The sequence below is a fragment of the Alosa pseudoharengus genome, unplaced genomic scaffold (genome assembly GCF_046254945.1).
Source record: "Alosa pseudoharengus isolate Yale_2024_CS ecotype anadromous, Long Island Sound unplaced genomic scaffold, YU_APseudo_1.1 YU_APseudo_1.1_scf_14, whole genome shotgun sequence".
Lineage (NCBI taxonomy): Eukaryota > Metazoa > Chordata > Actinopteri > Clupeiformes > Clupeidae > Alosa > Alosa pseudoharengus.
The window spans coordinates 3,978,859-4,000,393 of NW_027468609.1; the positions used below are offsets into that span (position 1 = coordinate 3,978,859).

Consider the following 21,535-nt stretch of genomic DNA (forward strand, 5'->3'; position numbering starts at 1 on the left):
AGCCAGACCCACATCTACATGTAATTTGCTGCCGCTAGGGGCGCGTCTAGATTTCTAGGCTAAGCTTAAGCGCTAATACAGAATGTAAATTGAAGCTGCTGCTGCTTTAGAAGATCTATAGACCCCTAGAGAAGGTAGAATTAGAAGTTAGAGGTTTGAAGTGAGATTTCTCCTGCTGTTCTACTGTTCTACCCTCCTGCAATGCTGTTCTACCCTCCTGCAGCACTGTTCTACCCTCTTGCAATACTGTTCTACTGTTCTACCCTCCTGCAGTGCTGTTCTATCCTCCTGCAGTACTGTTCTACCCTCCTGCAGTACTGTTCTACTGTTCTACCCTCCTGCAGTGCTGTTCTACTGTTCTACCCTCCTGCAGTGCTGTTCTACTGTTCTACCCTCCTGCAGTGCTGTTCTACCCTCCTGCAATACTGTTCTACCCTCCTGCAGTACTGTTCTACTGTTCTACCCTCCTGCAGTGCTGTTCTACCCTCCTGCAGTGCTGTTCTACCCTCCTGCAGTACCGTTCTACCCTCCTGCAGCACTGTTCTACCCAGTGCTGTTCTACCCTCCTGCAGTGCCGTTCTACCCTCCTGCAGTGCCGTTCTACCCTCCTGCAGTACCGTTCTACCCTCCTGCAGTACCGTTCTCTGCTGTCTCAAAAACTTCCCATGGGTCAGAAGGACACCTGATAGCTGAGCGGAGCATTACCTGACTGCTTAGAAACAGAGCCCTGGACCAAAAATGGCCTGTGATTGAACAACCTTGGAAATGCAATCACTTAGACGCATTGGCAGAACCTTATCGCCAACTGGCTCTCTCTAGGTTCGTGTGTGTGAGAGAGAGAGTGTGTGTGTGTGTGTGTGTGTGCATGCGTGCATGCCTGTATGTGTCTGTGTCTCTGTGTGTGCAGAGAAGCAACGAATAAACTGATGAATACATACTGCTGTGTGCCTCATAGACGGAGGAGCTGAGCTGTGCTTCACCACATGAGGAGCAGAGACTCCATCACCACATGAGAAGCAGAAACTCACATGAGGAGCAGAGACTCCATCACCACATGAGGAGCAGAGACTCCATCAACACATGAGGAACAGAGACTCCATCACCACATGAGGAGCAGAGACTCCATCACCACATGAGGAGCAGAAACTCCATCACCACATGAGGAGCAGAGACTCCATCACCACATGAGGAGCAGAAACTCACATGAGGAGCAGAGACTCCATCACCACATGCTCCATCACCACATGAGGAGCAGAGACTCCATCACAGACTGTATGATATGAAGATCATAAGGCAGGAGAAACCCATACAAGACACGGAGCCTTCATCTCAAATCTTCAAACTCTGCCCGGATTCTGGCCTGTCTGCTGACCCACCACTTGCCCCCTGACAACTTTCTTTCCTGGACAATTCCGACGCCGGACTATTTGCACTTTCTCTCACTAAATCATGATTAATGCTTTATCATACCGGATACGTAATCATCCCACCTCTTGTAACTTTCACCTCAGGTGCTTTAAACACCATGTCCTCTCCACACCTGACTGTCATATGCATTTGTCATTGTTTACAGACCTTACTGACCGTATTGACCCTAGGCAGATGGGTCAGGCCCTTGAGTCGTGGATCTGCTCGAGGTTTCTTCCTATATGTATCTCCAATTCTAGGGAGTTTTTCCCCGGTTACCCAGGTTACCCATGGGCCTTCTTTCTTTCTTCCTTTTCTTTTCTCCCTCTTTTCTTTTTCTCTGATTGCCTACATTCTGTAAAGCGCCATGATACATGTGTAATGTTTTGGTGCTCTATAAGCACAATAAATTGACAAATTCATCTGTGAAGGACACACGCACACACACACACACGCACACACACACACACACACACACACGCACGCATACGCACGCACACGCACGCATTGCTCAAGAACACACCCAAAGGGCACTCTGTGACCCTTGCTATGTACACTGGGGTTGAAGCGTTTGTCACATTTACTCTGTCAAAAGAAATTAGACATAACACACTCAGGGAAGTACAAACACACACAGACACACACATGCACAGATATGTCAGACTCTGTCAAGGTAAATAAATACCTTCAAGGAGATCAGTTAAGAGGGCAAGATGGAGACCTGAACCACAGATGCACAGACACACACACACACACAGATGCACAGATAAGCTGGAAACCCAACCAGCATCTCGGGGGCAGATAAGGTTTAAAATCACAACTAGTTGTTTGTCAAGTGCAGCCATGTGTTATTGCAAATAATTAATGTGAAGAACTTCATGCACACACACACACACAGACACACACTTCACGCGTGTCTGAGAAAGTGCCTGGGCGGTTGGCAGACATGTGAACATGCAAGCAAGCAAGCAAGCATGCATGAACGCACACGCACACGCACACACACACACACACACACACACACAAGCAAGCATGAACGCACACACACACACACAGACGCACACACACACACACACGCATTATGAGTCATCATACTTATTTAGCAGATGTTTTGTTTATACAAAGTAGTCAAACAGTCCAGAGACGGTAAAGCATGACAAGTTGTGTTCCCATTACTTGGTATCCGAGTGCTAACCCTTCTGCCTGCGCATTGTCTTGATTAGATGCCGAGATAATGCCTGTGAAGCACTTTCCCTTCGCCTGTTACACACACACACAACACACACACACACACAGCACTTTCCCTTCTCCTGTCACACACACACACACACACACAGCACTTTCCCTTCGCCTGTTACACACACACACACACACATACAGCACTTTCCCTTCGCCTGTCACACACACACACACACACACACAGCACTTTCCCTTCGCCTATTTGGCTCGTCACTGAGACAGACGGGGAGTGCCAAGGGAAAGGTCGAAAGCGACACGCCGAACAAAAGATGAAACGTTACCGAGGAGAGAAGAAGAGGCAGAAAGACGAAGAAAAAAGAAAGCAGGAGGGAAATGCAGCGACTGAGGTGAGTTGACAAACAACTCACAATAACATAACAATATGTTTTGAATTGGACATATAGCTCACAATAACATAACAATATGTTTTGAATTGGACAAATAGCTCACAATAACATAACAATATGTTCTAAATTGGACATATAGCTCACAATAACATAACAATATGTTTTGAATTGGACATATAGCTAACAATAACATAACAATATGTTTTAGCTCACAATAACATAACAATATGTTTTGAATTGGACATATAGCTAACAATAACATAACAATATGTTTTGAATTGGACATATAGCTCACAATAACATAACAATATGTTCTGAATTGGAAAAGTACAATTGGCATGTGAAACCAGCAGACCAAGGGGTGCAAGTAGACAGTGGGAGAACTAAACCAGCAGACGAAGGGGTGCAAGTAGACAGTGGGAGAACTAAACCAGCAGACGAAGGGGTGCAAGTAGACAGTGGGAGAACTAAACCAGCAGACGAAGGGGTACAAGTAGACAGTGGGAGAACTAATTGAAATAAACATTTGATAAAGGAGGTGGCTGGTCACCATTCTTTCCACAGACATGCCAGAAGAAATGATGAAAATACCACAAGCAGACACACATACACACAGACAGCCCCCCCCCCCACACACACACACAGGCCTGCACACACATACATACACACACACACACACACACACACACACACACACAGGCCTGTACACAAATACATACATACACACACACACACACACACACACACAGGCCTGCACGCACATACACAGCCTCCCACACGCATACAGAGAGAGAGAGGCCCGCACACACAAAGACGTAAACGTGTACAGAGATCCTCAATTAAACCGCATCGGCTTAATCCGCCAGGGATGCTAGATACCAGCAGCAGCAGCACCGGGGGCTAAAAATAGCCATGGAGTCTGCAGGAATGAGAGACCTGTAGGCAGAGACAGCTCCCCTGTGCACACCCCGCATCGTTAAGCATGGTCCTCCCTGGCTGCTCCACCACCACAGCAACATGCCAAGGAGGGGGATCAGAATAAATGGCTTTTTGATTCACATCGAGCAGCTACACACACACACACACACACGCTTCAAGCTGCTCATGGAGCCAAGTCAAGTCAAGTCAAGTCAAGTTTATTAGTGCATTTCATACACAGAGGTCATTCAATGTGCTTTACATAAACAAAAGCAAACCGTATTAGCAAATAAAAGCATAGAAGGTCAATAGTCAAAGAATAGTTAAAGGTAAGATAGATAGATACTTTATTGATCCCCAAGGGAAAATTCAAGAAGAAGTTAAAGATCATAATAAAAAAGAAAACATAAACGCACGGTAAAGGTAAAATCATTTAGAAATAATTAAAAAGACACAGATAGAATAATTTTCAAGGCAGATTCAGAATTTGTAACTCAGTGCAGTTAGCAGAAAGCATCTGGGGACACGTTTGAATTCAGTTCAGTTTGTTATGGCTTGGGCAAGTTAAATAAAATGACTATTGTCATTGGCTTTCTTCCCAGTTTTCTTTCTCTCTCTCTCCCTCTCTCTGGTTTGTCTTTTTTTAACTTCACCTTTACCATGCCTGATAGTTGTGTTTAACTTTACAGCTCCCCTCAGTGCTTAGCAACAGTATCCACAGAAACAAACTGGCTCCTCATAAACTTGACAGCCTCCCACCACCCCCACCACCACCACCTCGACACAGAGTCTGTTACATATGCCTTAAAACAATAGTGATCATTTCAGCAAACAAAATATGTGAATGCCGTTGCAAAATAGTAATCATTTCAGCAAACTAAACATGTGAATGACATTGCCTGAAAATATGTGATTGCCGTACATGTGAATGTCGTTGCCTTAAAACCAGCAGAATAGTGATCATTTCAGCAAACAAAACATGTGAATGTCGTTGCCTTAAAACCAGCAGAATAGTGATCATTTCAGCAAACAAAACATGTGAATGTCGTTGCCTTAAAACCAGCAGAATAGTGATCATTTCAGCAGAATAGTGATCATTTCAGCAGAATAGTGATCATTTCAGCAGAATAGTAATCATTTCAGCAGAATAGTGATCATTTCAGCAAACAAAACATGTGAATGCCGTTGCCAGAGAAGACGTGGACTGGCTGGGACAGGGGTAAGATGTAATTAGTTGGGTGGTTTGGAGTTGAAAAAGAGGAGCCGATTCTCCAAGGGTTCTCTCTCTCTCTCTGTCTATCTCTCTCTCTCTCTCTATCTCTCGCAGGGAAGTGGATCCCTGCCCTCCTCTTTGGGACTTAGTGGAAAGGCATCACTTGCTATGCTGGAACATTGACAGCTCTAATTTGGGGGAGAGAGACAGAGATAGAGGAAGATGCTTCTTGAGTGAGTCTGTAAGACTGGGGGGGGGGGGTCTTCAGCTCCAGCCTGCACGCTGTCTGTAAGACTAGAGGGGTGGGGGGGTCTTCAGCTCCAGCCTGCATGCTGTCTGTAAGACTAGAGGGGGGGGGGGGGGGCTCTTCAGCTATAGCCTGCATGCTGTCTGTAAGACTAGAGGGGGGGGGGCTCTTCAGCTATAGCCTGCATGCTGTCTGTAAGACTAGAGGGGGGGGGGGCTCTTCAGCTATAGCCTGCACGCTGTCTGTAAGACTGGGGGGGGGGGGGTCTTCAGCTCCAGCCTGCATGCTGGTGATGCAGATCAAGCTGTAATGTGAAATTGATTTGAATGGATTGATATGCGATAGCATCCCACACAAAGTCAGCGTTTGACCTCTCCCGCCCGCTCCCCACTCCATCTCTCTCCGTCAGGGCTGCTGTCAGAGTCGAGTCCACTCACTCAGGATCCCCGACGTACATGAAGACACTGGTAAAACCCCCAACATTCATTCATGACCATGAACCCTCAGTCTTTGTGGATGATGCAGTATGTTTCATCTTACTGTCTGTCAAGCTTAAAATAATTCCCCCTTTAACTGACCACTCTTGACTTCAATATGAGGAAGAATGGGCAGCAATATGAGGGAGAATGGGCAGCAGTGTGGTGCTTTGGCCTCTTCCGTGGCGTCAGACGATGAGGTGGTGAACTGTCCCGTAGATAGAGGGACCAATTAAGTGGGCTGATCCCCCTGGGGCTACAGGCTTAGATAAAGTGGCCATCCGGTTAATTTGATAACAGCTGAGCGTAATAGGGGGTAGGGGATCCTCAGTGACTCCTCGGCCTTTGGCAAAGTTTTCCATTTTAAAAAAGTTAATTGCAGTTGCTTTCTACTTGGCCATGTCAGCTTTAAGAGACAGGGGAGACTCAACAAGCCGTTCTAAATGTTGTGCCTTAAAGTTTAGCCGATAAATAACAGTTTAGAGTTTAGTTCTTGTTAAATGTTTTACCTATAAATAGCAAAATGTGTGAGAACTTGCCCTGTCTGTGTCATACAGAGAGAAGCCTTGAGCTTTTCATGTGGACTATAGGCCCATGTTTTGGTCAGGATTTACAGGCAAAGTCCACTGTCTGCAAACATTTCACTCGGAACATGGATGTTCTTCTTATCAAAATACACTGTGCCTCAGGCATGGTTTAAGGCCCTATAAGCTATCTCTAAATGTAAACTGTTAAGGAACATCAGAGAAAGTTCATTTATCTTGACCAGCAGTGTATGCATTCATTGTTTATAGCTGCACAGCATTTGTTAACAGCAGCAGAACCCTTTGGAGGCCTAATACTGTTGTGGCCCGACTTCTCGTCACATGAACCTTCTCTGCCTGTTCCCTTTTCCCCAATAGAGATTTCATTGAAGGTTGATCTCTTATAGTCTAGGACTAAGATTAATCCTAGATACTGTGAAAACTCAGTGTACAAAAGTGTAAAATGCAAATAAAACCAGAATGTGATAATATACTAATCTTGTAAACCCATATTTAGCAACATAAAGTACATAGACAACCAGAAGACCAGTTGCTAGTTCTGAGAATTAAATGTTGTCCCATTCCTGCCAAATATATTTCAGTTGTTCAACGGTATAAGGTGTTCTTCTTAATCATGTTTTTCATTCCATGATGCACCTAATTTGACAGGTCTGGACTGCACACAGATTTCAGCACCTGGACTCTTCCTCTATGGAGAAACACTGTTTAAATATGTCCAGAATTTATTTTGCCATTGTTTTCCTGAAATATTCAAGGCCTTCCCTGGAAGAAAACATTGCCTGGATGGCAGTATCATGTCTCAATACAATTTTGGCTGTTACAATTTTGGCTGCAGTTTTTGAATTGAGTAGCCTATCAAACTGTGCACTTAGACAATGGTCATCAGAAGTTGTTCTGAGCCCACAGGTCTGGAAACAGGTCTGGTGTTGATGCAGTGCCACCTGAGATCCAAAAGACCATGGCCATCCAATTTGTTTTTCAGCTCTTTCCCTTGTTTGCAAAGATTTCTCTGGATTCTCTGAATGTTTTAATAATATTATGTCCTGTAGATGATGAACTCAATTATTTCACAATTTCATTAAGAACAGAGTGGTGAATACCCCAACATCTTTAATTCTAATAGACCCTGCCTCTCTGGGATGCTCTTTTTCATACCCAATTGTGTTGCTAGTTACCCTAATTAATTGTGAAACATTCCTCCTTTTGTTTTCTTTCTTTATCATTACACAACCTTTCCAGCATTTTGTTACCCTCGTCCCAACTTTTTTACAGTTTTTTTCAACTGCTTACACACTAAATCTTTGCTTGTCACACAATTTTCTAAACATGTCCTCCAAACATCATAACCCGACACCAAATCTGCAAAACCACACACTAATTCTCAGTGTTTGACTCAGTTTTCAATTAACTAAAACACATTTTGCAAAACACCAAACACAATTTTCTACCTAACACACAAAAATCTAACAGGAAGTAACTTGATTTCGTTCTTCGAACACAACCCATCAAAATGCCACACTAAATCACCAGTGCTTCACTCTTTCTCTTCACTTGTGCAAACACTCTTTACTTTACTGAACACCATCCAATCATTGCCTTAGTATAGGTCTATGAATAGATATACTCTCTATATAGGTATAGACCCTTTCAATCTGCTCCTAGAGGATTTCCGAGTGAAATATTCAGAACCAATGCAGATACTTTGAAAATTACAGTAATCGGACTTTAGCTTACAGTAGTGTTCTACAAAAAGTTGACTTTATGTAAAATTTGTCTTTTTATGTACTCTATTTTTGTTTGTCCCCATGTTACAGTATACCATTAGCTCAATACATTTTTCTGTGCCTCCAGAAATGCCTTAGGAAAGCTTACTGTAGAATTGTTTGTTTCTGCAGTTGAAAGGGTCTATAGGCCTATGAATACATACTGTACATGACCCCCCCCCACACACACACACACACTTGTCTTTAGAAAAAAACAAAATCAGTGTTTTCAAAACTCCATGTACATCTGGTGGTCACTGTAATATTCTTTGTTTTTTTTCTTGTTTGCTGTAAAATACTGTATTCACAACAGCAAATTATTTGGGAAAAATCACTATTTTTGGTTTCAATATTGCTTGCATTTTTACTGTGTATTTCAACTTATCTTTGTTGATACCGTAACTTTCACTCTTGTATGGAAATACATATAGAAAGACAGAAGAGCTTTAGGTTTTGAGCAACGGTGTGTACATGATGTATCCAAAATGTCATATTATGACAAATGTGTTTGTAATGTGAGGCAAATGTTTGCTTTAAACATGTGTTTTTGACATTTTGAATGTTGTGTGTCATTTTGCTGGAGATTTGGGGCATTTTGCATTTTGTGTGAGCAGTTGTGGGTTTTGTGTGTGGAGTTTTGAAAAATAGACACAGAGTTTTGAAAACGTGTGTAAACAATTGTAAAAAACTGTAAAAAACATGTTGCTGGTATCAAATTCAAAATTAACATATATTTTCCATGACATAGTCAAATTGTCAACATGTGATATGTTGTCTGTGTCCTTTTTGCAACTAAATATTTTACACAACGTCCCAACTTTTTCTGATTTGGGGTTGTAAAAAGAAAGACCTCCTGTAAGGGCTGGTCTCCTGTTCATGGATCAAGATGAGACTAAAAATGCTTTTTTTCACTGGAGATTTTCCTTGAAGTTCTCTTTTACTCTATAGTCCAGTCATTTTAGGAGAAAGGGTTGAACAAATTGCAACACAAGCAAACTTAACTGATTTTGTATCCTCAATATGTCCTGAATAAGGGAAAAAAAGCCCCGAAGAATCCCAATAGGGGAAAGTTTAGAAAAACACCTAAATATACCCTATTCTTGCGCCTATACAGTATTTTTCTCACGCAAATAGGGGAAAAAAATTAACCTTAACATATCACCATGAAAATTACTGAGTTGATTACTTACATCAAGACAAACAAAAAATGTATTATAAGTTTTTTGAAATTGTTTGTTAACATGGGCAAACAGGGCATAATGTAATTATGTATAGCTAATGTATAGTGACCCAAAACGAATTGCAACATTTGACAAACAAATTGTCCAAGGCATGGAGGAAGATAATACATGTCTTAACTGGTATTATATCTCATCTAGAGGGTATATGCTTATAGAAAATATATGGTTTATGGTGTTTAATTTGTTTTCCCTGGACAGTATAGGCCAAAATGTATCCACTTTACACTAGATTCGCCTTTACTGAATAGAGGGCAATGTATTGTGCATGGCATAGAGGAAGATGGGAAATGTCTTAAATGGTGTTATATCTCCTCTAGAGGGTATATGCTTATAGAAAATATATAGTTTATGGTGTTTAATTTGTTTACCCTGGACAGTATAGGCCAAAATGTATCCACTTTACACTAGATTCGCCTTTACAGAATAGAGGGCAATGTATTGTAAATGGCATAGAGGAAGATGGGAAATGTCTTAAATGGTGTTATATCTCCTCCGGAGGGTATATGCTTATAGAAAATATATGGTTTATGGTGTTTAATTTGTTTCCCTTAATAGTGCAGGCCAAAATGTATCAGCTGTTCACTTGATTTGCCTATACAGAATAGAGGAGTATGTGTTATGCATGGTATGGAGGAAGATGGGACATAAGTTGATTGATGCTATATTTCATGTACAGTGCATATACTTTTAGAATATGTATAGTTTTGACTGTTTTATGACCTTGGTAAAACCATGACCCATGCATAGGCATGCATTGTTAATTATTAATCTTAAACTATATTTATTAGTATAGCATTTTTGCCAGATGTCACAACAATAGAGTCACTTGGAGGCTAACTGCAGTTATCCCATCTGCACCCTTCTGTCGAATTAGGACATGATCATGTCCATCTTCAACTTTGCCTTCACAATTTTCCTGCATTCACTAACATAAACATACTGTGCTGTCCGATTATTGTTTTAGACAAAAATTGTGCAAATTAAAGGGGCATCATACAGCCCCCTCTGATTGGACAGACATTATATCAGTCACCCCTGGGCAAGAGGTCAATTACTATAAGACTTACAAAATGATGGACTGATACTTTAGTGTGATATACTGTATGTTTCAGTGACCTCTAAATCAGATTAAGTAAACACCAAACCACTTTCCTAGGCTGAATAATGCCTATGTGTTTGTACAGATTACACATTGTGGAACACTTACATGCAAAAAACCCACTTGGCTCTATTTAAAGATTCAACAACCATTTCCATTGATTCAAAGGGCCACAATTTAAAAATAGACACCAATTTTGCAACAAACCAGTCTGAAATAAGCCAAAAGAATTCACTCTTTGAAAATAAAAGAATGTTCCTCAACAATGCAAGATTCTAAAATTCCATGTTAAGTTAGATGGGGTCAGATATTCTTTAGAATGTGTATTCTACAACATTCTAATTACAGTTTTGTCAGTATTTGCTGAAGAATAATGCATAAAACAACCCTCATTTTAACATATTTCCACCAACTGGATTTTCATGGTCTTTTACTATAGTGTAAAGATCACCAATTGAAATATAAAAATTTGAAAATAAATTCTGTTGCAATTAGTTTTGGGTCAGACCTTTGCCTAGACTATTAGCTCCGTTGTGATATTTATACAAATTAGCTATACATAATTACATTATGCCCTGTTTGCCCATGTTAACAAACAATTTCAAAAAACGTATAATACATTTTTTGTTTGTCTTGATGTAAGTAATCAACTCAGTAATTTTCATGGTGATATGTGAAGGTTAATTTTTTTCCCCTATTCACGTGAGAAAAATACTGTATAGGCGCACGAATAGGGTATATTTGGGTCTTTTTCGAAACTTTCCCCTATTGGGATTCTTCGGGGCTTTTTTTCCCTTACTCAGGACATATTGAGGATTCAAAATCAGTTAAGTTTGCTTGTGTTGCAATTTGTTCAACCTTGACCCCTATTTTGGCTTAAAATGACTGGACTACTATAGGACTACAGTAGGCCTACTAGGCTTTATCCATGAGTGGGACACCAGCCCTATCAGACCTGCTCAGTGTGAACCATAGACTGTGTATAGAACTACGGTGTGATCCATGCAGCGTCAGCCCTCATCTGCATCTGGAGCACAACGCCCTGGTGAGGTGTTATGGTTTATGTGCGATGAGAGTTCAGCTCATAAATATGAACTGGATGAAGAAAATGCTCTGGGTACATCACATGCTTTATTCATGATCTCTGTAAAGGGGCAACCTGGGTAAATCCCTTCGCCTCCTTTTCTGAAAGCACAATTTATAGACCATGCAGGAGGACAATGAATCCTAGGTGTAGGCCTACACCAACAGGTAACAATCAATATTGCCTCTGGGATGGGGATCTATAGGTTACACCATCCGTAGGTCCGCATGTTGAAGTTAGGGTTAGCGGGGTTATGTTGCTGTTAGGCTACTCAGAGGGATGACTGTTAGCCTTTCCTCTGGGATAACGACAACCATAGGACGGTGAGCAGAGAGCGCAATCCAACATAGCCCACACGCCCCATCCCCGTGCGATCTCTCTCTCTCTCTCTCTCTCTCTCTCTCTGTCTGTCGCTCTCTCTCGGAAAATAAAGAAAAGGCGAGGACCATTCTTGACAGTTGAACTGACATCGAGAGCACAGCACGAGAGAGTCGCCAGTAATCGATCTTTTGGATCATTGGAGCTTTTGATACAACACCTACATCTACTCGTCATCCCACACATTTAAAGGCAATGCAGGTAAGCGATGACGAATACATTGTTATATTATTGTTTTGTAAATAGACATTGGTTCGCTGATGTTTTGTAGCGTCTTGTTAAGTATAACTCGAAACATCGCAGAGCCGAACATCATTACAAGAAGTATTATAATTCCGTAGTCGAAAGAATCAGGGTTTCGGAAAATGTTCTCACTCCATACTCGAAAAGTTGAAGATTGTGCAGCTGGAAGAGCGCGTAAACTAGGGATGTTTACAGAGAATAATCTCACGTCATCAATCATCAGCTTTGGTGTCATTCTTTACCAAGCCTATATTATAATTTCATGTTATTTTGTTTGTTTGTTTTTAAGTGTAAACTTTATATTAGTGTCCACTTAAACGTTAACATATAATTTAGCACTGGAAGTAGGCTATAGCTTATGACAAATCATAATAGATACCCAGGCATGCTACAGAACAGAACTGTTTGTGTCCTCACCAGGATAGCGTGATGATCTTTAATTAACCAAACAAGTCAGATCAAATGTAGGCTACCTTACTATATTACACCTGGGCTATCAGCTATTACTGGATATCTGTTGCCACTATATTGTTTTGTGGCACTCACCTACTTAAATACTTAAAGGCATTCTTATTGCGCCAGGACAGCTCCAATATAGGCTATCCCATGCTGTGGTTTAATCACCTAATGTAGGCACACAATAGGTTTCCTGTTACATGGAGAAATGGATGTAAATTAGAAAGAGTTTAATTCACATACATTCATTGGGAATGTCCTGGTCATGCTGTTTGTGGGTAGGCTGTGCCCTGTGATGTTGGCTGAGAAATGACTTTCAGGTCAGATGCTTAGTAGAGCTAGGAGCTATATATATAGAGAGATAGATAGATAGATAGATAGATAGATAGATACTGTAGCGATCTCACCCTCAGACAAGAATCACCTTTGGCCAGGACGGCTATTTATTGGAACAGAAAGACTCAGACACAATCAGACATACTAGGACTCATACGGATAACTACATAGGGCAACACAGGGGTAGTCTCAGCCGCACATGTAACACACAATAAGGGTTTACCACACACATCAACACGAGGATAAACACATGAGGTACAACCATAGAGACTAACACGCTAACAAATACACAACATGGTAAACGCAACTACAACTATTATAACCGACATTACACATTATAGCATTCGCTCGCACTGCATTCTGGGAGACACTCATTCAACGTTAGACATGTACATCCACCGACGCTACATAACCCCCTCCCGAGCCATTGTCGTCCCCGGCAATGACAGCTCAGCTCACCGCTCGCGGCTGCGTCGGTGTCAGTCCCAGTGCTTAGTCCAAGTGACCGGAAAGCCTCCGGCTGCACGATAACCCCTCCCGACTGGAAGGGCTCTCGGCTGCCTCTGTCACGTCAGTTCTCCCCCGAACAAGCACCAGAACCGGCCAGACGTGGGTCGTGGTGTCGCTTAGACCCTCGGTCTCCCGCCGTGCAGCTGCGCTACCTCAAACAGCAGCAAACAGTCCCACTGCAAGCCGAACCTCCGGATACGCTGGAACCCCTGGACGTTCGGTAGCCCCTTCTGGCTACTGTCAGCTCGTGGCCGTTGCCACCTGTCCACAGTGTGCTGATCTCCAGGCGGGCAGCAGTCCACGTCGAGGTCCCTCCTCGCGCTGCCCTCTTGTAGAACTTTTGTCGGCTGTCTCTCGAGCACAACGATGCTCCACTGTGGCGGGAAATGGAGACCCCGACCCTCCCAGCAGGCTCGGGACACACAGGAACTCACACACAAAACGTGAAAAACATTGCGCAGACTCGCGTCAACCGGAAAGTGCGCACTTCAAATCTCAACAGTCCACAAAACGATAGCTCCCAAGGCTCTACAGGTCGACGTTACCCTCTTGGTCACTAGCTGGAGCACCGCAAGCTCCCGAACTAGCAGCTATGACTCCATCACACTCTCGACCGGCAGCTGACGCTCTGGAAGTTCTTCAGTAGCTGGCGGTGTAAACCCGGCCGCTGTGGTCGTGTTCCAAGGTCGTCAGAGAGTTCGCGCTCTCTATGGATGAGATCCTCGGATGACGGCAGCATCGACATCGGCGTCGAGCCGGGAACTCCTCAGCCGGGGCCGCTTCCTCCAGCGCTGGCAGCTCTCGTCGGCTGTGCAGGGCTGGTCCAGCTGGTCGCCTGCACAGGTCCCGCGCCGGGCCGGAAGGTCCTCCATCCTCCGTAGTGTCGAGCTCAGCGTGCTGGCTAGTCAATAAAAAGGACCATTGGAACATCTGCTGAGGTTCGCCGCCATTTTGCTGGTCTGGTCTTCGGCCTTCTTCTCCATCTTGATCTGGCGTAGATCTTCTCGCTCCTAGAGGGGCCCATCCCACTTCTGACACCAATGTAGCGATCTGACCCTCAGACAAGAATCACCTTTGGCCAGGACGGCCATTTATTGGAACAGGAAGACTCAGACACAATCAGACATACTAGGACTCATACGGATAACTACATAGGGCAACACAGGGGTAGTCTCAGCCGCACATGTAACACACAACAAGGGTTCACCACACACATCAACACGAGGATAAACACATGAGGTACAACTAAAGAGACTAACACGCTAACAAATACACAACATGGTAAACGTAACTACAACTATTATAACCGACATTACACATTCTAGCATTCACTCGCACTGCATTCTGGGAGACACTCATTCAACGTTAGACATGTACATCCACCGACGCTACAATACTTTATTCATCCCAAGTACATTTTTAGACAACCAGTAGCTTAAATAACACAACAAACACACATACACACATATCTCTCACTTTGATTACACAGGTTTGGTATGGACTGACCATTTGATCATTGATCATGTTAAGGTGCGGTAGAGTGTGTGTAGTGGTGTTAAGGTGCTATGGTAGAGTGTGGTGAAATGGTAAATATAAGTATAAGTATAAACATATAACCAAACTCCACTGTACAACAGAGACAGTAGAAGATAAGAAAAACTAACAAAATTAATACTAAATATACTTTATAAATTAAATAAAAAAAATCCACAGTGTGCTTGAGGGTGATCAAGCATGAGACGCTTTGCGGTGACAGGGCCAGGACTGGCCTGTAGTTCTTTGTGCATGGTGAGGTGCTCAAGAGAGTGAGTGTCATGGTGAAGGTGCAAAAAGTAGTCCAGCAGTAGTCCTGTAGTTCTGTGTGCATGGTAAGGTGCTCAAGAGAGTGAGTGTCATGGTGAAGGTGCAAAAAGTAGTCCAACAGTAGTCCTGTAGTTCTGTGTGCATGGTAACAATGACAGTTTACAAGCATTAGTGCCTGTTCAGATGCTCAGTCTGTTACCGTAACAGGAATGCCCTCAACCAGCCTGTGGGCTATACAGCTAGTCAGTTGCTAGTCAAAATATGACTAGCATCCATACAGTATATGCATGCCTTCAAGCTAGTCCATACTATATGCATGCCTTCAAGCTAGTCCATACTATATGCGTGCCTTCAAGCTAGTCCATACTATATTAAGCTAGTCCATAGGCCTACTATATGCTTGCCTTTAAGCTAGTCCACACTATATGCATGCCTGTCGCTTGCCCATGCTGTATGCCTGTCTTTTGCTATAGCCCAAACTGTACAGTTTGTACCACACAGACAGACATGCTCTGAGTCTACAGTATACTGTACTACGGTGCACTGCATGTCTGCAGCCAGGCCCAGAGCGGGAGCGGAGCCCCTTGCCTGCAGATGTGGGCTACGTGTTGCGGCTTACGTAATGGAGAGGCGAGAGTTCTCCTCCATGATGTGAGAGCTTCTGGCGGCCTGCGTGAGCACTCAGCCTCCACATACCTCAGGCAGTGCGGAGTGCGGAGACAGAGGAGGGGGGGGGGGGGGGCAGAGACCGGGGGAAGAGCTACATGGGGGGGGGGGGGGGGCTGCGACAGACACTGGGGAAGAACTACATGGGGAGTGAGCTCGTGTAGGGGGAGACAGTGCTGGGGAAGATGGGAGATGAGGTATGAGAGACAGAGGTGGGGTAGAAAGGCTCCATGGGGGGTGAGGTATGAGAGACAGAGGTGGGGTAGAAAGCTCCATGGGGGAGTGTACGAGAGACAGAGGTGGGGTAGAAAGCTCCATGGGGTGTGAGCTCGGTGAAGACAATGCTGGAGGAGACGAGACGGGGGGGGGCAGGGTAGAAGAAGACAGGGAGAAGTGTGTGTGTGTGGGGGGGGGGTATGTGTGTATATGTGTGTGGGGGGTATGTATGTGTGTGTGTGGGGTGAGTGTGTGTGGGGGGGGGGTGGTATAGGGTATCAGAGAGGGGAGGGTAAAAGACTGAGGCAGAGCAAACAGGTCGGTGAGATGAGCTGATGGGGTAGGGGTAGGGTGGGGGGAGAGATGGAGTAGGGGTGGGGGGAGGACTGGGGCACAGGAGAAGTCAGAGGGATGATGCACTTCTCTCGGTGAAGGCAACTCTGGGGAAACAGACAGGACATAAGGTGGAGCAGGACAGGGGACCTCAGTGGAGGTGGAGGCACCTTTGGGGGAAATGGTTACAAGAGAGAGTTACAGTAGGAGAGAAGAGGGGGGGCACTACAGGAGCACTACAGGAGCACTACAGGAGCACTACAGGGGGACTACAGGGGGAGCACTACAGGAGCACTACAGGAGCACTACAGGAGCACTACAGGAGCACTACAGGAGCACCACAGGAGCACTACAGGAGCACTACAGGAGCACTACAGGGGGAGCACTACAGGAGCACTACAGGGGGAGCACTACAGGAGGACTACAGGAGCACTACAGGAGCACTACAGGGGGAGCACTACAGGAGGACTACAGGAGCACTACAGGGGGAGCACTACAGGGGGAGCACTACAGGAGCACTACAGGGGGACTACAGGGGGAGCACTACAGGAGCACTACAGGGGGAGCACTACAGGAGCACTACAGGAGCACTACAGGGGGACTACAGGAGCACTACAGGAGCACTACAGGGGGAGCACTACAGGAGCACTACAGGAGCAGTACAGGGGGAGCACTACAGGGGGAGCACTACAGGAGCACTACAGGAGCACTACAGGGGGAGCACTACAGGAGCACTACAGGGGGAGCACTACAGGGGGAGCACTACAGGAGCACTACAGGGGGACTACAGGGGGAGCACTACAGGAGGAGCACTACAGGGGGAGCAGTACAGGGGGAGCACTACAGGAGCACTACAGGGGGAGCACTACAGGAGCACTACAGGGGGACTACAGGAGCACTACAGGGGGAGCACTACAGGAGCACTACAGGGGGAGCACTACAGGAGCACTACAGGGGGAGCACTACAGGAGGACTACAGGAGCACTACAGGAGCACTACAGGGGGAGCACTACAGGAGCACTACAGGAGCACTACAGGGGGGGCACTACAGGAGCACTACAGGAGCACTACAGGGGGAGCACTACAGGAGCACTACAGGAGCACTACAGGGGGAGCACTACAGGAGCACTACAGGGGGACTACAGGGGGAGCACTACAGGAGCACTACAGGGGGAGCACTACAGGAGCACTACAGGAGCACTACAGGGGGACTACAGGAGCACTACAGGAGCACTACAGGGGGAGCACTACAGGAGCACTACAGGAGCACTACAGGGGGACTACAGGAGCACTACAGGAGCACTACAGGGGGAGCACTACAGGAGCACTACAGGAGCACTACAGGGGGAGCACTACAGGAGCACTACAGGAGCACTACAGGGGGAGCACTACAGGAGCACTACAGGAGCACTACAGGGGGAGCACTACAGGAGCACTACAGGGGGAGCACTACAGGGGGAGCACTACAGGAGCACTACAGGGGGACTACAGGGGGAGCACTACAGGAGGAGCACTACAGGGGGAGCAGTACAGGGGGAGCACTACAGGAGCACTACAGGGGGAGCACTACAGGAGCACTACAGGGGGACTACAGGAGCACTACAGGGGGAGCACTACAGGAGCACTACAGGGGGAGCACTACAGGAGCACTACAGGGGGAGCACTACAGGAGGACTACAGGAGCACTACAGGAGCACTACAGGGGGAGCACTACAGGAGCACTACAGGAGCACTACAGGGGGGGCACTACAGGAGCACTACAGGAGCACTACAGGGGGAGCACTACAGGAGCACTACAGGAGCACTACAGGGGGAGCACTACAGGGGGAGCACTACAGGAGCACTACAGGGGGACTACAGGGGGAGCACTACAGGAGCACTACAGGGGGAGCACTACAGGAGCACTACAGGAGCACTACAGGGGGACTACAGGAGCACTACAGGAGCACTACAGGGGGAGCACTACAGGAGCACTACAGGAGCACTACAGGGGGACTACAGGAGCACTACAGGAGCACTACAGGGGGAGCACTACAGGAGCACTACAGGAGCACTACAGGGGGAGCACTACAGGAGCACTACAGGAGCACTACAGGGGGAGCACTACAGGAGCACTACAGGAGCACTACAGGGGGAGCACTACAGGAGCACTACAGGGGGAGCACTACAGGGGGAGCACTACAGGAGCACTACAGGGGGACTACAGGGGGAGCACTACAGGAGGAGCACTACAGGGGGAGCAGTACAGGGGGAGCACTACAGGAGCACTACAGGGGGAGCACTACAGGAGCACTACAGGGGGACTACAGGAGCACTACAGGGGGAGCACTACAGGAGCAATACAGGGGGAGCACTACAGGGGGACTAGAGGGGGAGCAGTACAGGGCACATGGGCTCTAACAGCCGGGCTACACCAGACGCGCAACTGAAGTCCATTTACACCGCATATGCACACACTTTCCATTTACACCGCATATGCACACACTTTCCATTTACACCGCGTATGCACACACTTTCCATTTACACAGCGTATGCACACACTTTCCATTTACACCGCGTATGCACACACTTTCCATTTACACAGCGTATGCACACACTTTCCATTTACACCGCGTATGCACACACTTTCCATTTACACCGCATATGCACACACTTTCCATTTACACAGCGTATGCACACACTTTCCATTTACACAGCGTATGCACACACTTTCCATTTACACCGCATATGCACACACTTTCCATTTACACAGCGTATGCACACACTTTCCATTTACACAGCGTATGCACACACTTTCCATACACACCACATATGCACACACTTTCCATTTACACAGCGTATGCACACACTTTCCATTTACACAGCGTATGCACACACTTTCCATACACACCACATATGCACACACTTTCCATTTACACAGCGTATGCACACACTTTCCATTTACACAGCGTATGCACACACTTTCCATACACACCGCGTGTGCACACACTTTCCATTTACACCGCATATGCACACACTTTCCATTTACACAGCGTATGCACACACTTTCCATACACACCGCGTGTGCACACACTTTCCATTTACACCGCATATGCACACACTTTCCATTTACACAGCGTATGCACACACTTTCCATACACACCGCGTGTGCACACACTTTCCATACACACACACTATGCACACACTTTCCATACAGACCTCGTATGCTGCAACCATTTGCTTCCACTATATGATGGAACTGGCTACTCCGGGTGCGATAGCAGCGTACACGTTCGAAAAAATGAGACCAGTGTTCCACAACTCTTGTTTTCACATGGCAAACAGAACGCCTTATTTACGCCTTATTTACGCTTTATTTACACCATTACGCTTTATTTACGCTTTATTTACGCCTTATTTACGCTTTATTTACACCATTACGCTTTATTTACGCTTTATTTACGCTTTATTTACACCATATTTACGCTTTATTTACGCCTTTTTTACGCTTTATTTACACCATTACGCTTTATTTACGCCTTATTTACGCCTTATTTACGCCTTATTTACGCTTTATTTACACCATTACGCTTTATTTACGCTTTATTTACGCCTTATTTACGCTTTATTTACACCATTACGCTTTATTTACACTTTATTTACGCTTTATTTACACCATATTTACGCTTTATTTACGCCTTTTTTACGCTTTATTTACACCATTACGCTTTATTTACGCTTTATTTACGCTTTATTTACACCATATTTACGCTTTATTTACGCCTTTTTTACGCTTTATTTACACCATTACGCTTTATTTACGCCATTACGCTTTATTTACGCCTTATTTACGCTTTATTTACACCATTACGCTTTATTTACACCATTACGCTTTATTTACACCATTACGCTTTATTTACACCATTACGCTTTATTTACGCTTTATTTACGCTTTATTTACACCATTACGCTTTATTTACGCTTTATTTACGCTTTATTTACACCATTACGCTTTATTTACGCTTTATTTACACCATTACGCTTTATTTACGCCTTATTTACGCTTTATTTACGCTTTATTTACGCCTTATTTACGCTTTATTTACTCACCTGGTGTGGTAGATAATTCAGCAAGGCAAACAGACCAAGGAGGAAGCTTCGTTACATCGCTCACATGCACAACAAACTAATAAGTCATTTAGCAGACAAGTGATTTTAGTGGGGAATAAATAAATAAATTAGCCTAACAATGTCAAATGTCACAGCGGATGCAGGTCTACTGTAGCCTAGAAATCTAGACGCACCCTAGCAGCAGCAAATTACATTTGTTGCCAGGGCTAGTCTAGCAACTCTCTGTTGGTTTGTGTGCTGAAAAATTAAACTTCTATCAGGCCAATCTAATCGTGTATAGAGACATTAGGCGGGCTTAACATAATGATTGATGGCAGAGTTGCAACGGTTTGGCTTGAATTCCCTGCTACTTGAAAACAAAGAAGATGGATGTTGCTGTTGGCGAACAGCGTGACACGAGTTAAGCTTTTTTTAAGTTGGCAAAAGTTTGAACTAGCCAACTAGCTCCGGTGGGAAAACGCATGGGACTCATAGCGCTGTCCCACCCCTCGGACCGAGCACTGCCAACGGCGAGTGCCCAGACCCTACATTTTAATCAGGCTAGGTCTACTGTCCATAGGCTCAGACAGGAAACATGTCAGGCCAATCCACTGATCTATAAAGTTCTTTATAGATCAGTGGGCCAATCAGCGACGAGAGGGGAAGACGAAACCAAAACTTATTGTGGTAAACAGAAGCAGCAACACCTGCAAATGTCAAAAAATTCAGTTGGAATTAAGAAGAAATTTATTTACAGCAAAGGTAGACCCACATACATTGTTCTTCTGTAGCCCTGTGTGTGTGTGTGTGTGTGTGTGTGTGTGTGTGTGTGTGTGCGTGCCAATAGGGGCTGTACGGCATGTTTTTGTAATTGTGGACGCAAGATCTCTGCCCAGAATGCAGAGGCTGGGGGTGCTTCTGTGTAG

The 21,535-nt window shown here is 45.0% G+C and overlaps 1 protein-coding gene across 1 annotated transcript in view; it reads left to right on the forward strand.

Annotated features, from left to right (window-relative positions):
* Positions 1-12,059: 12,059 nt before the first annotated feature.
* The window catches only part of LOC143122332 (calsenilin-like), a 32,559-nt gene continuing 23,083 nt past the window's right edge, over positions 12,060-21,535 (forward strand). The window contains exon 1 of the mRNA XM_076283148.1: positions 12,060-12,158. Coding sequence (XP_076139263.1) covers positions 12,153-12,158 — 6 coding nt within the window. The 5' untranslated portion in view covers positions 12,060-12,152. The remainder of the gene's footprint in view (positions 12,159-21,535) is intronic.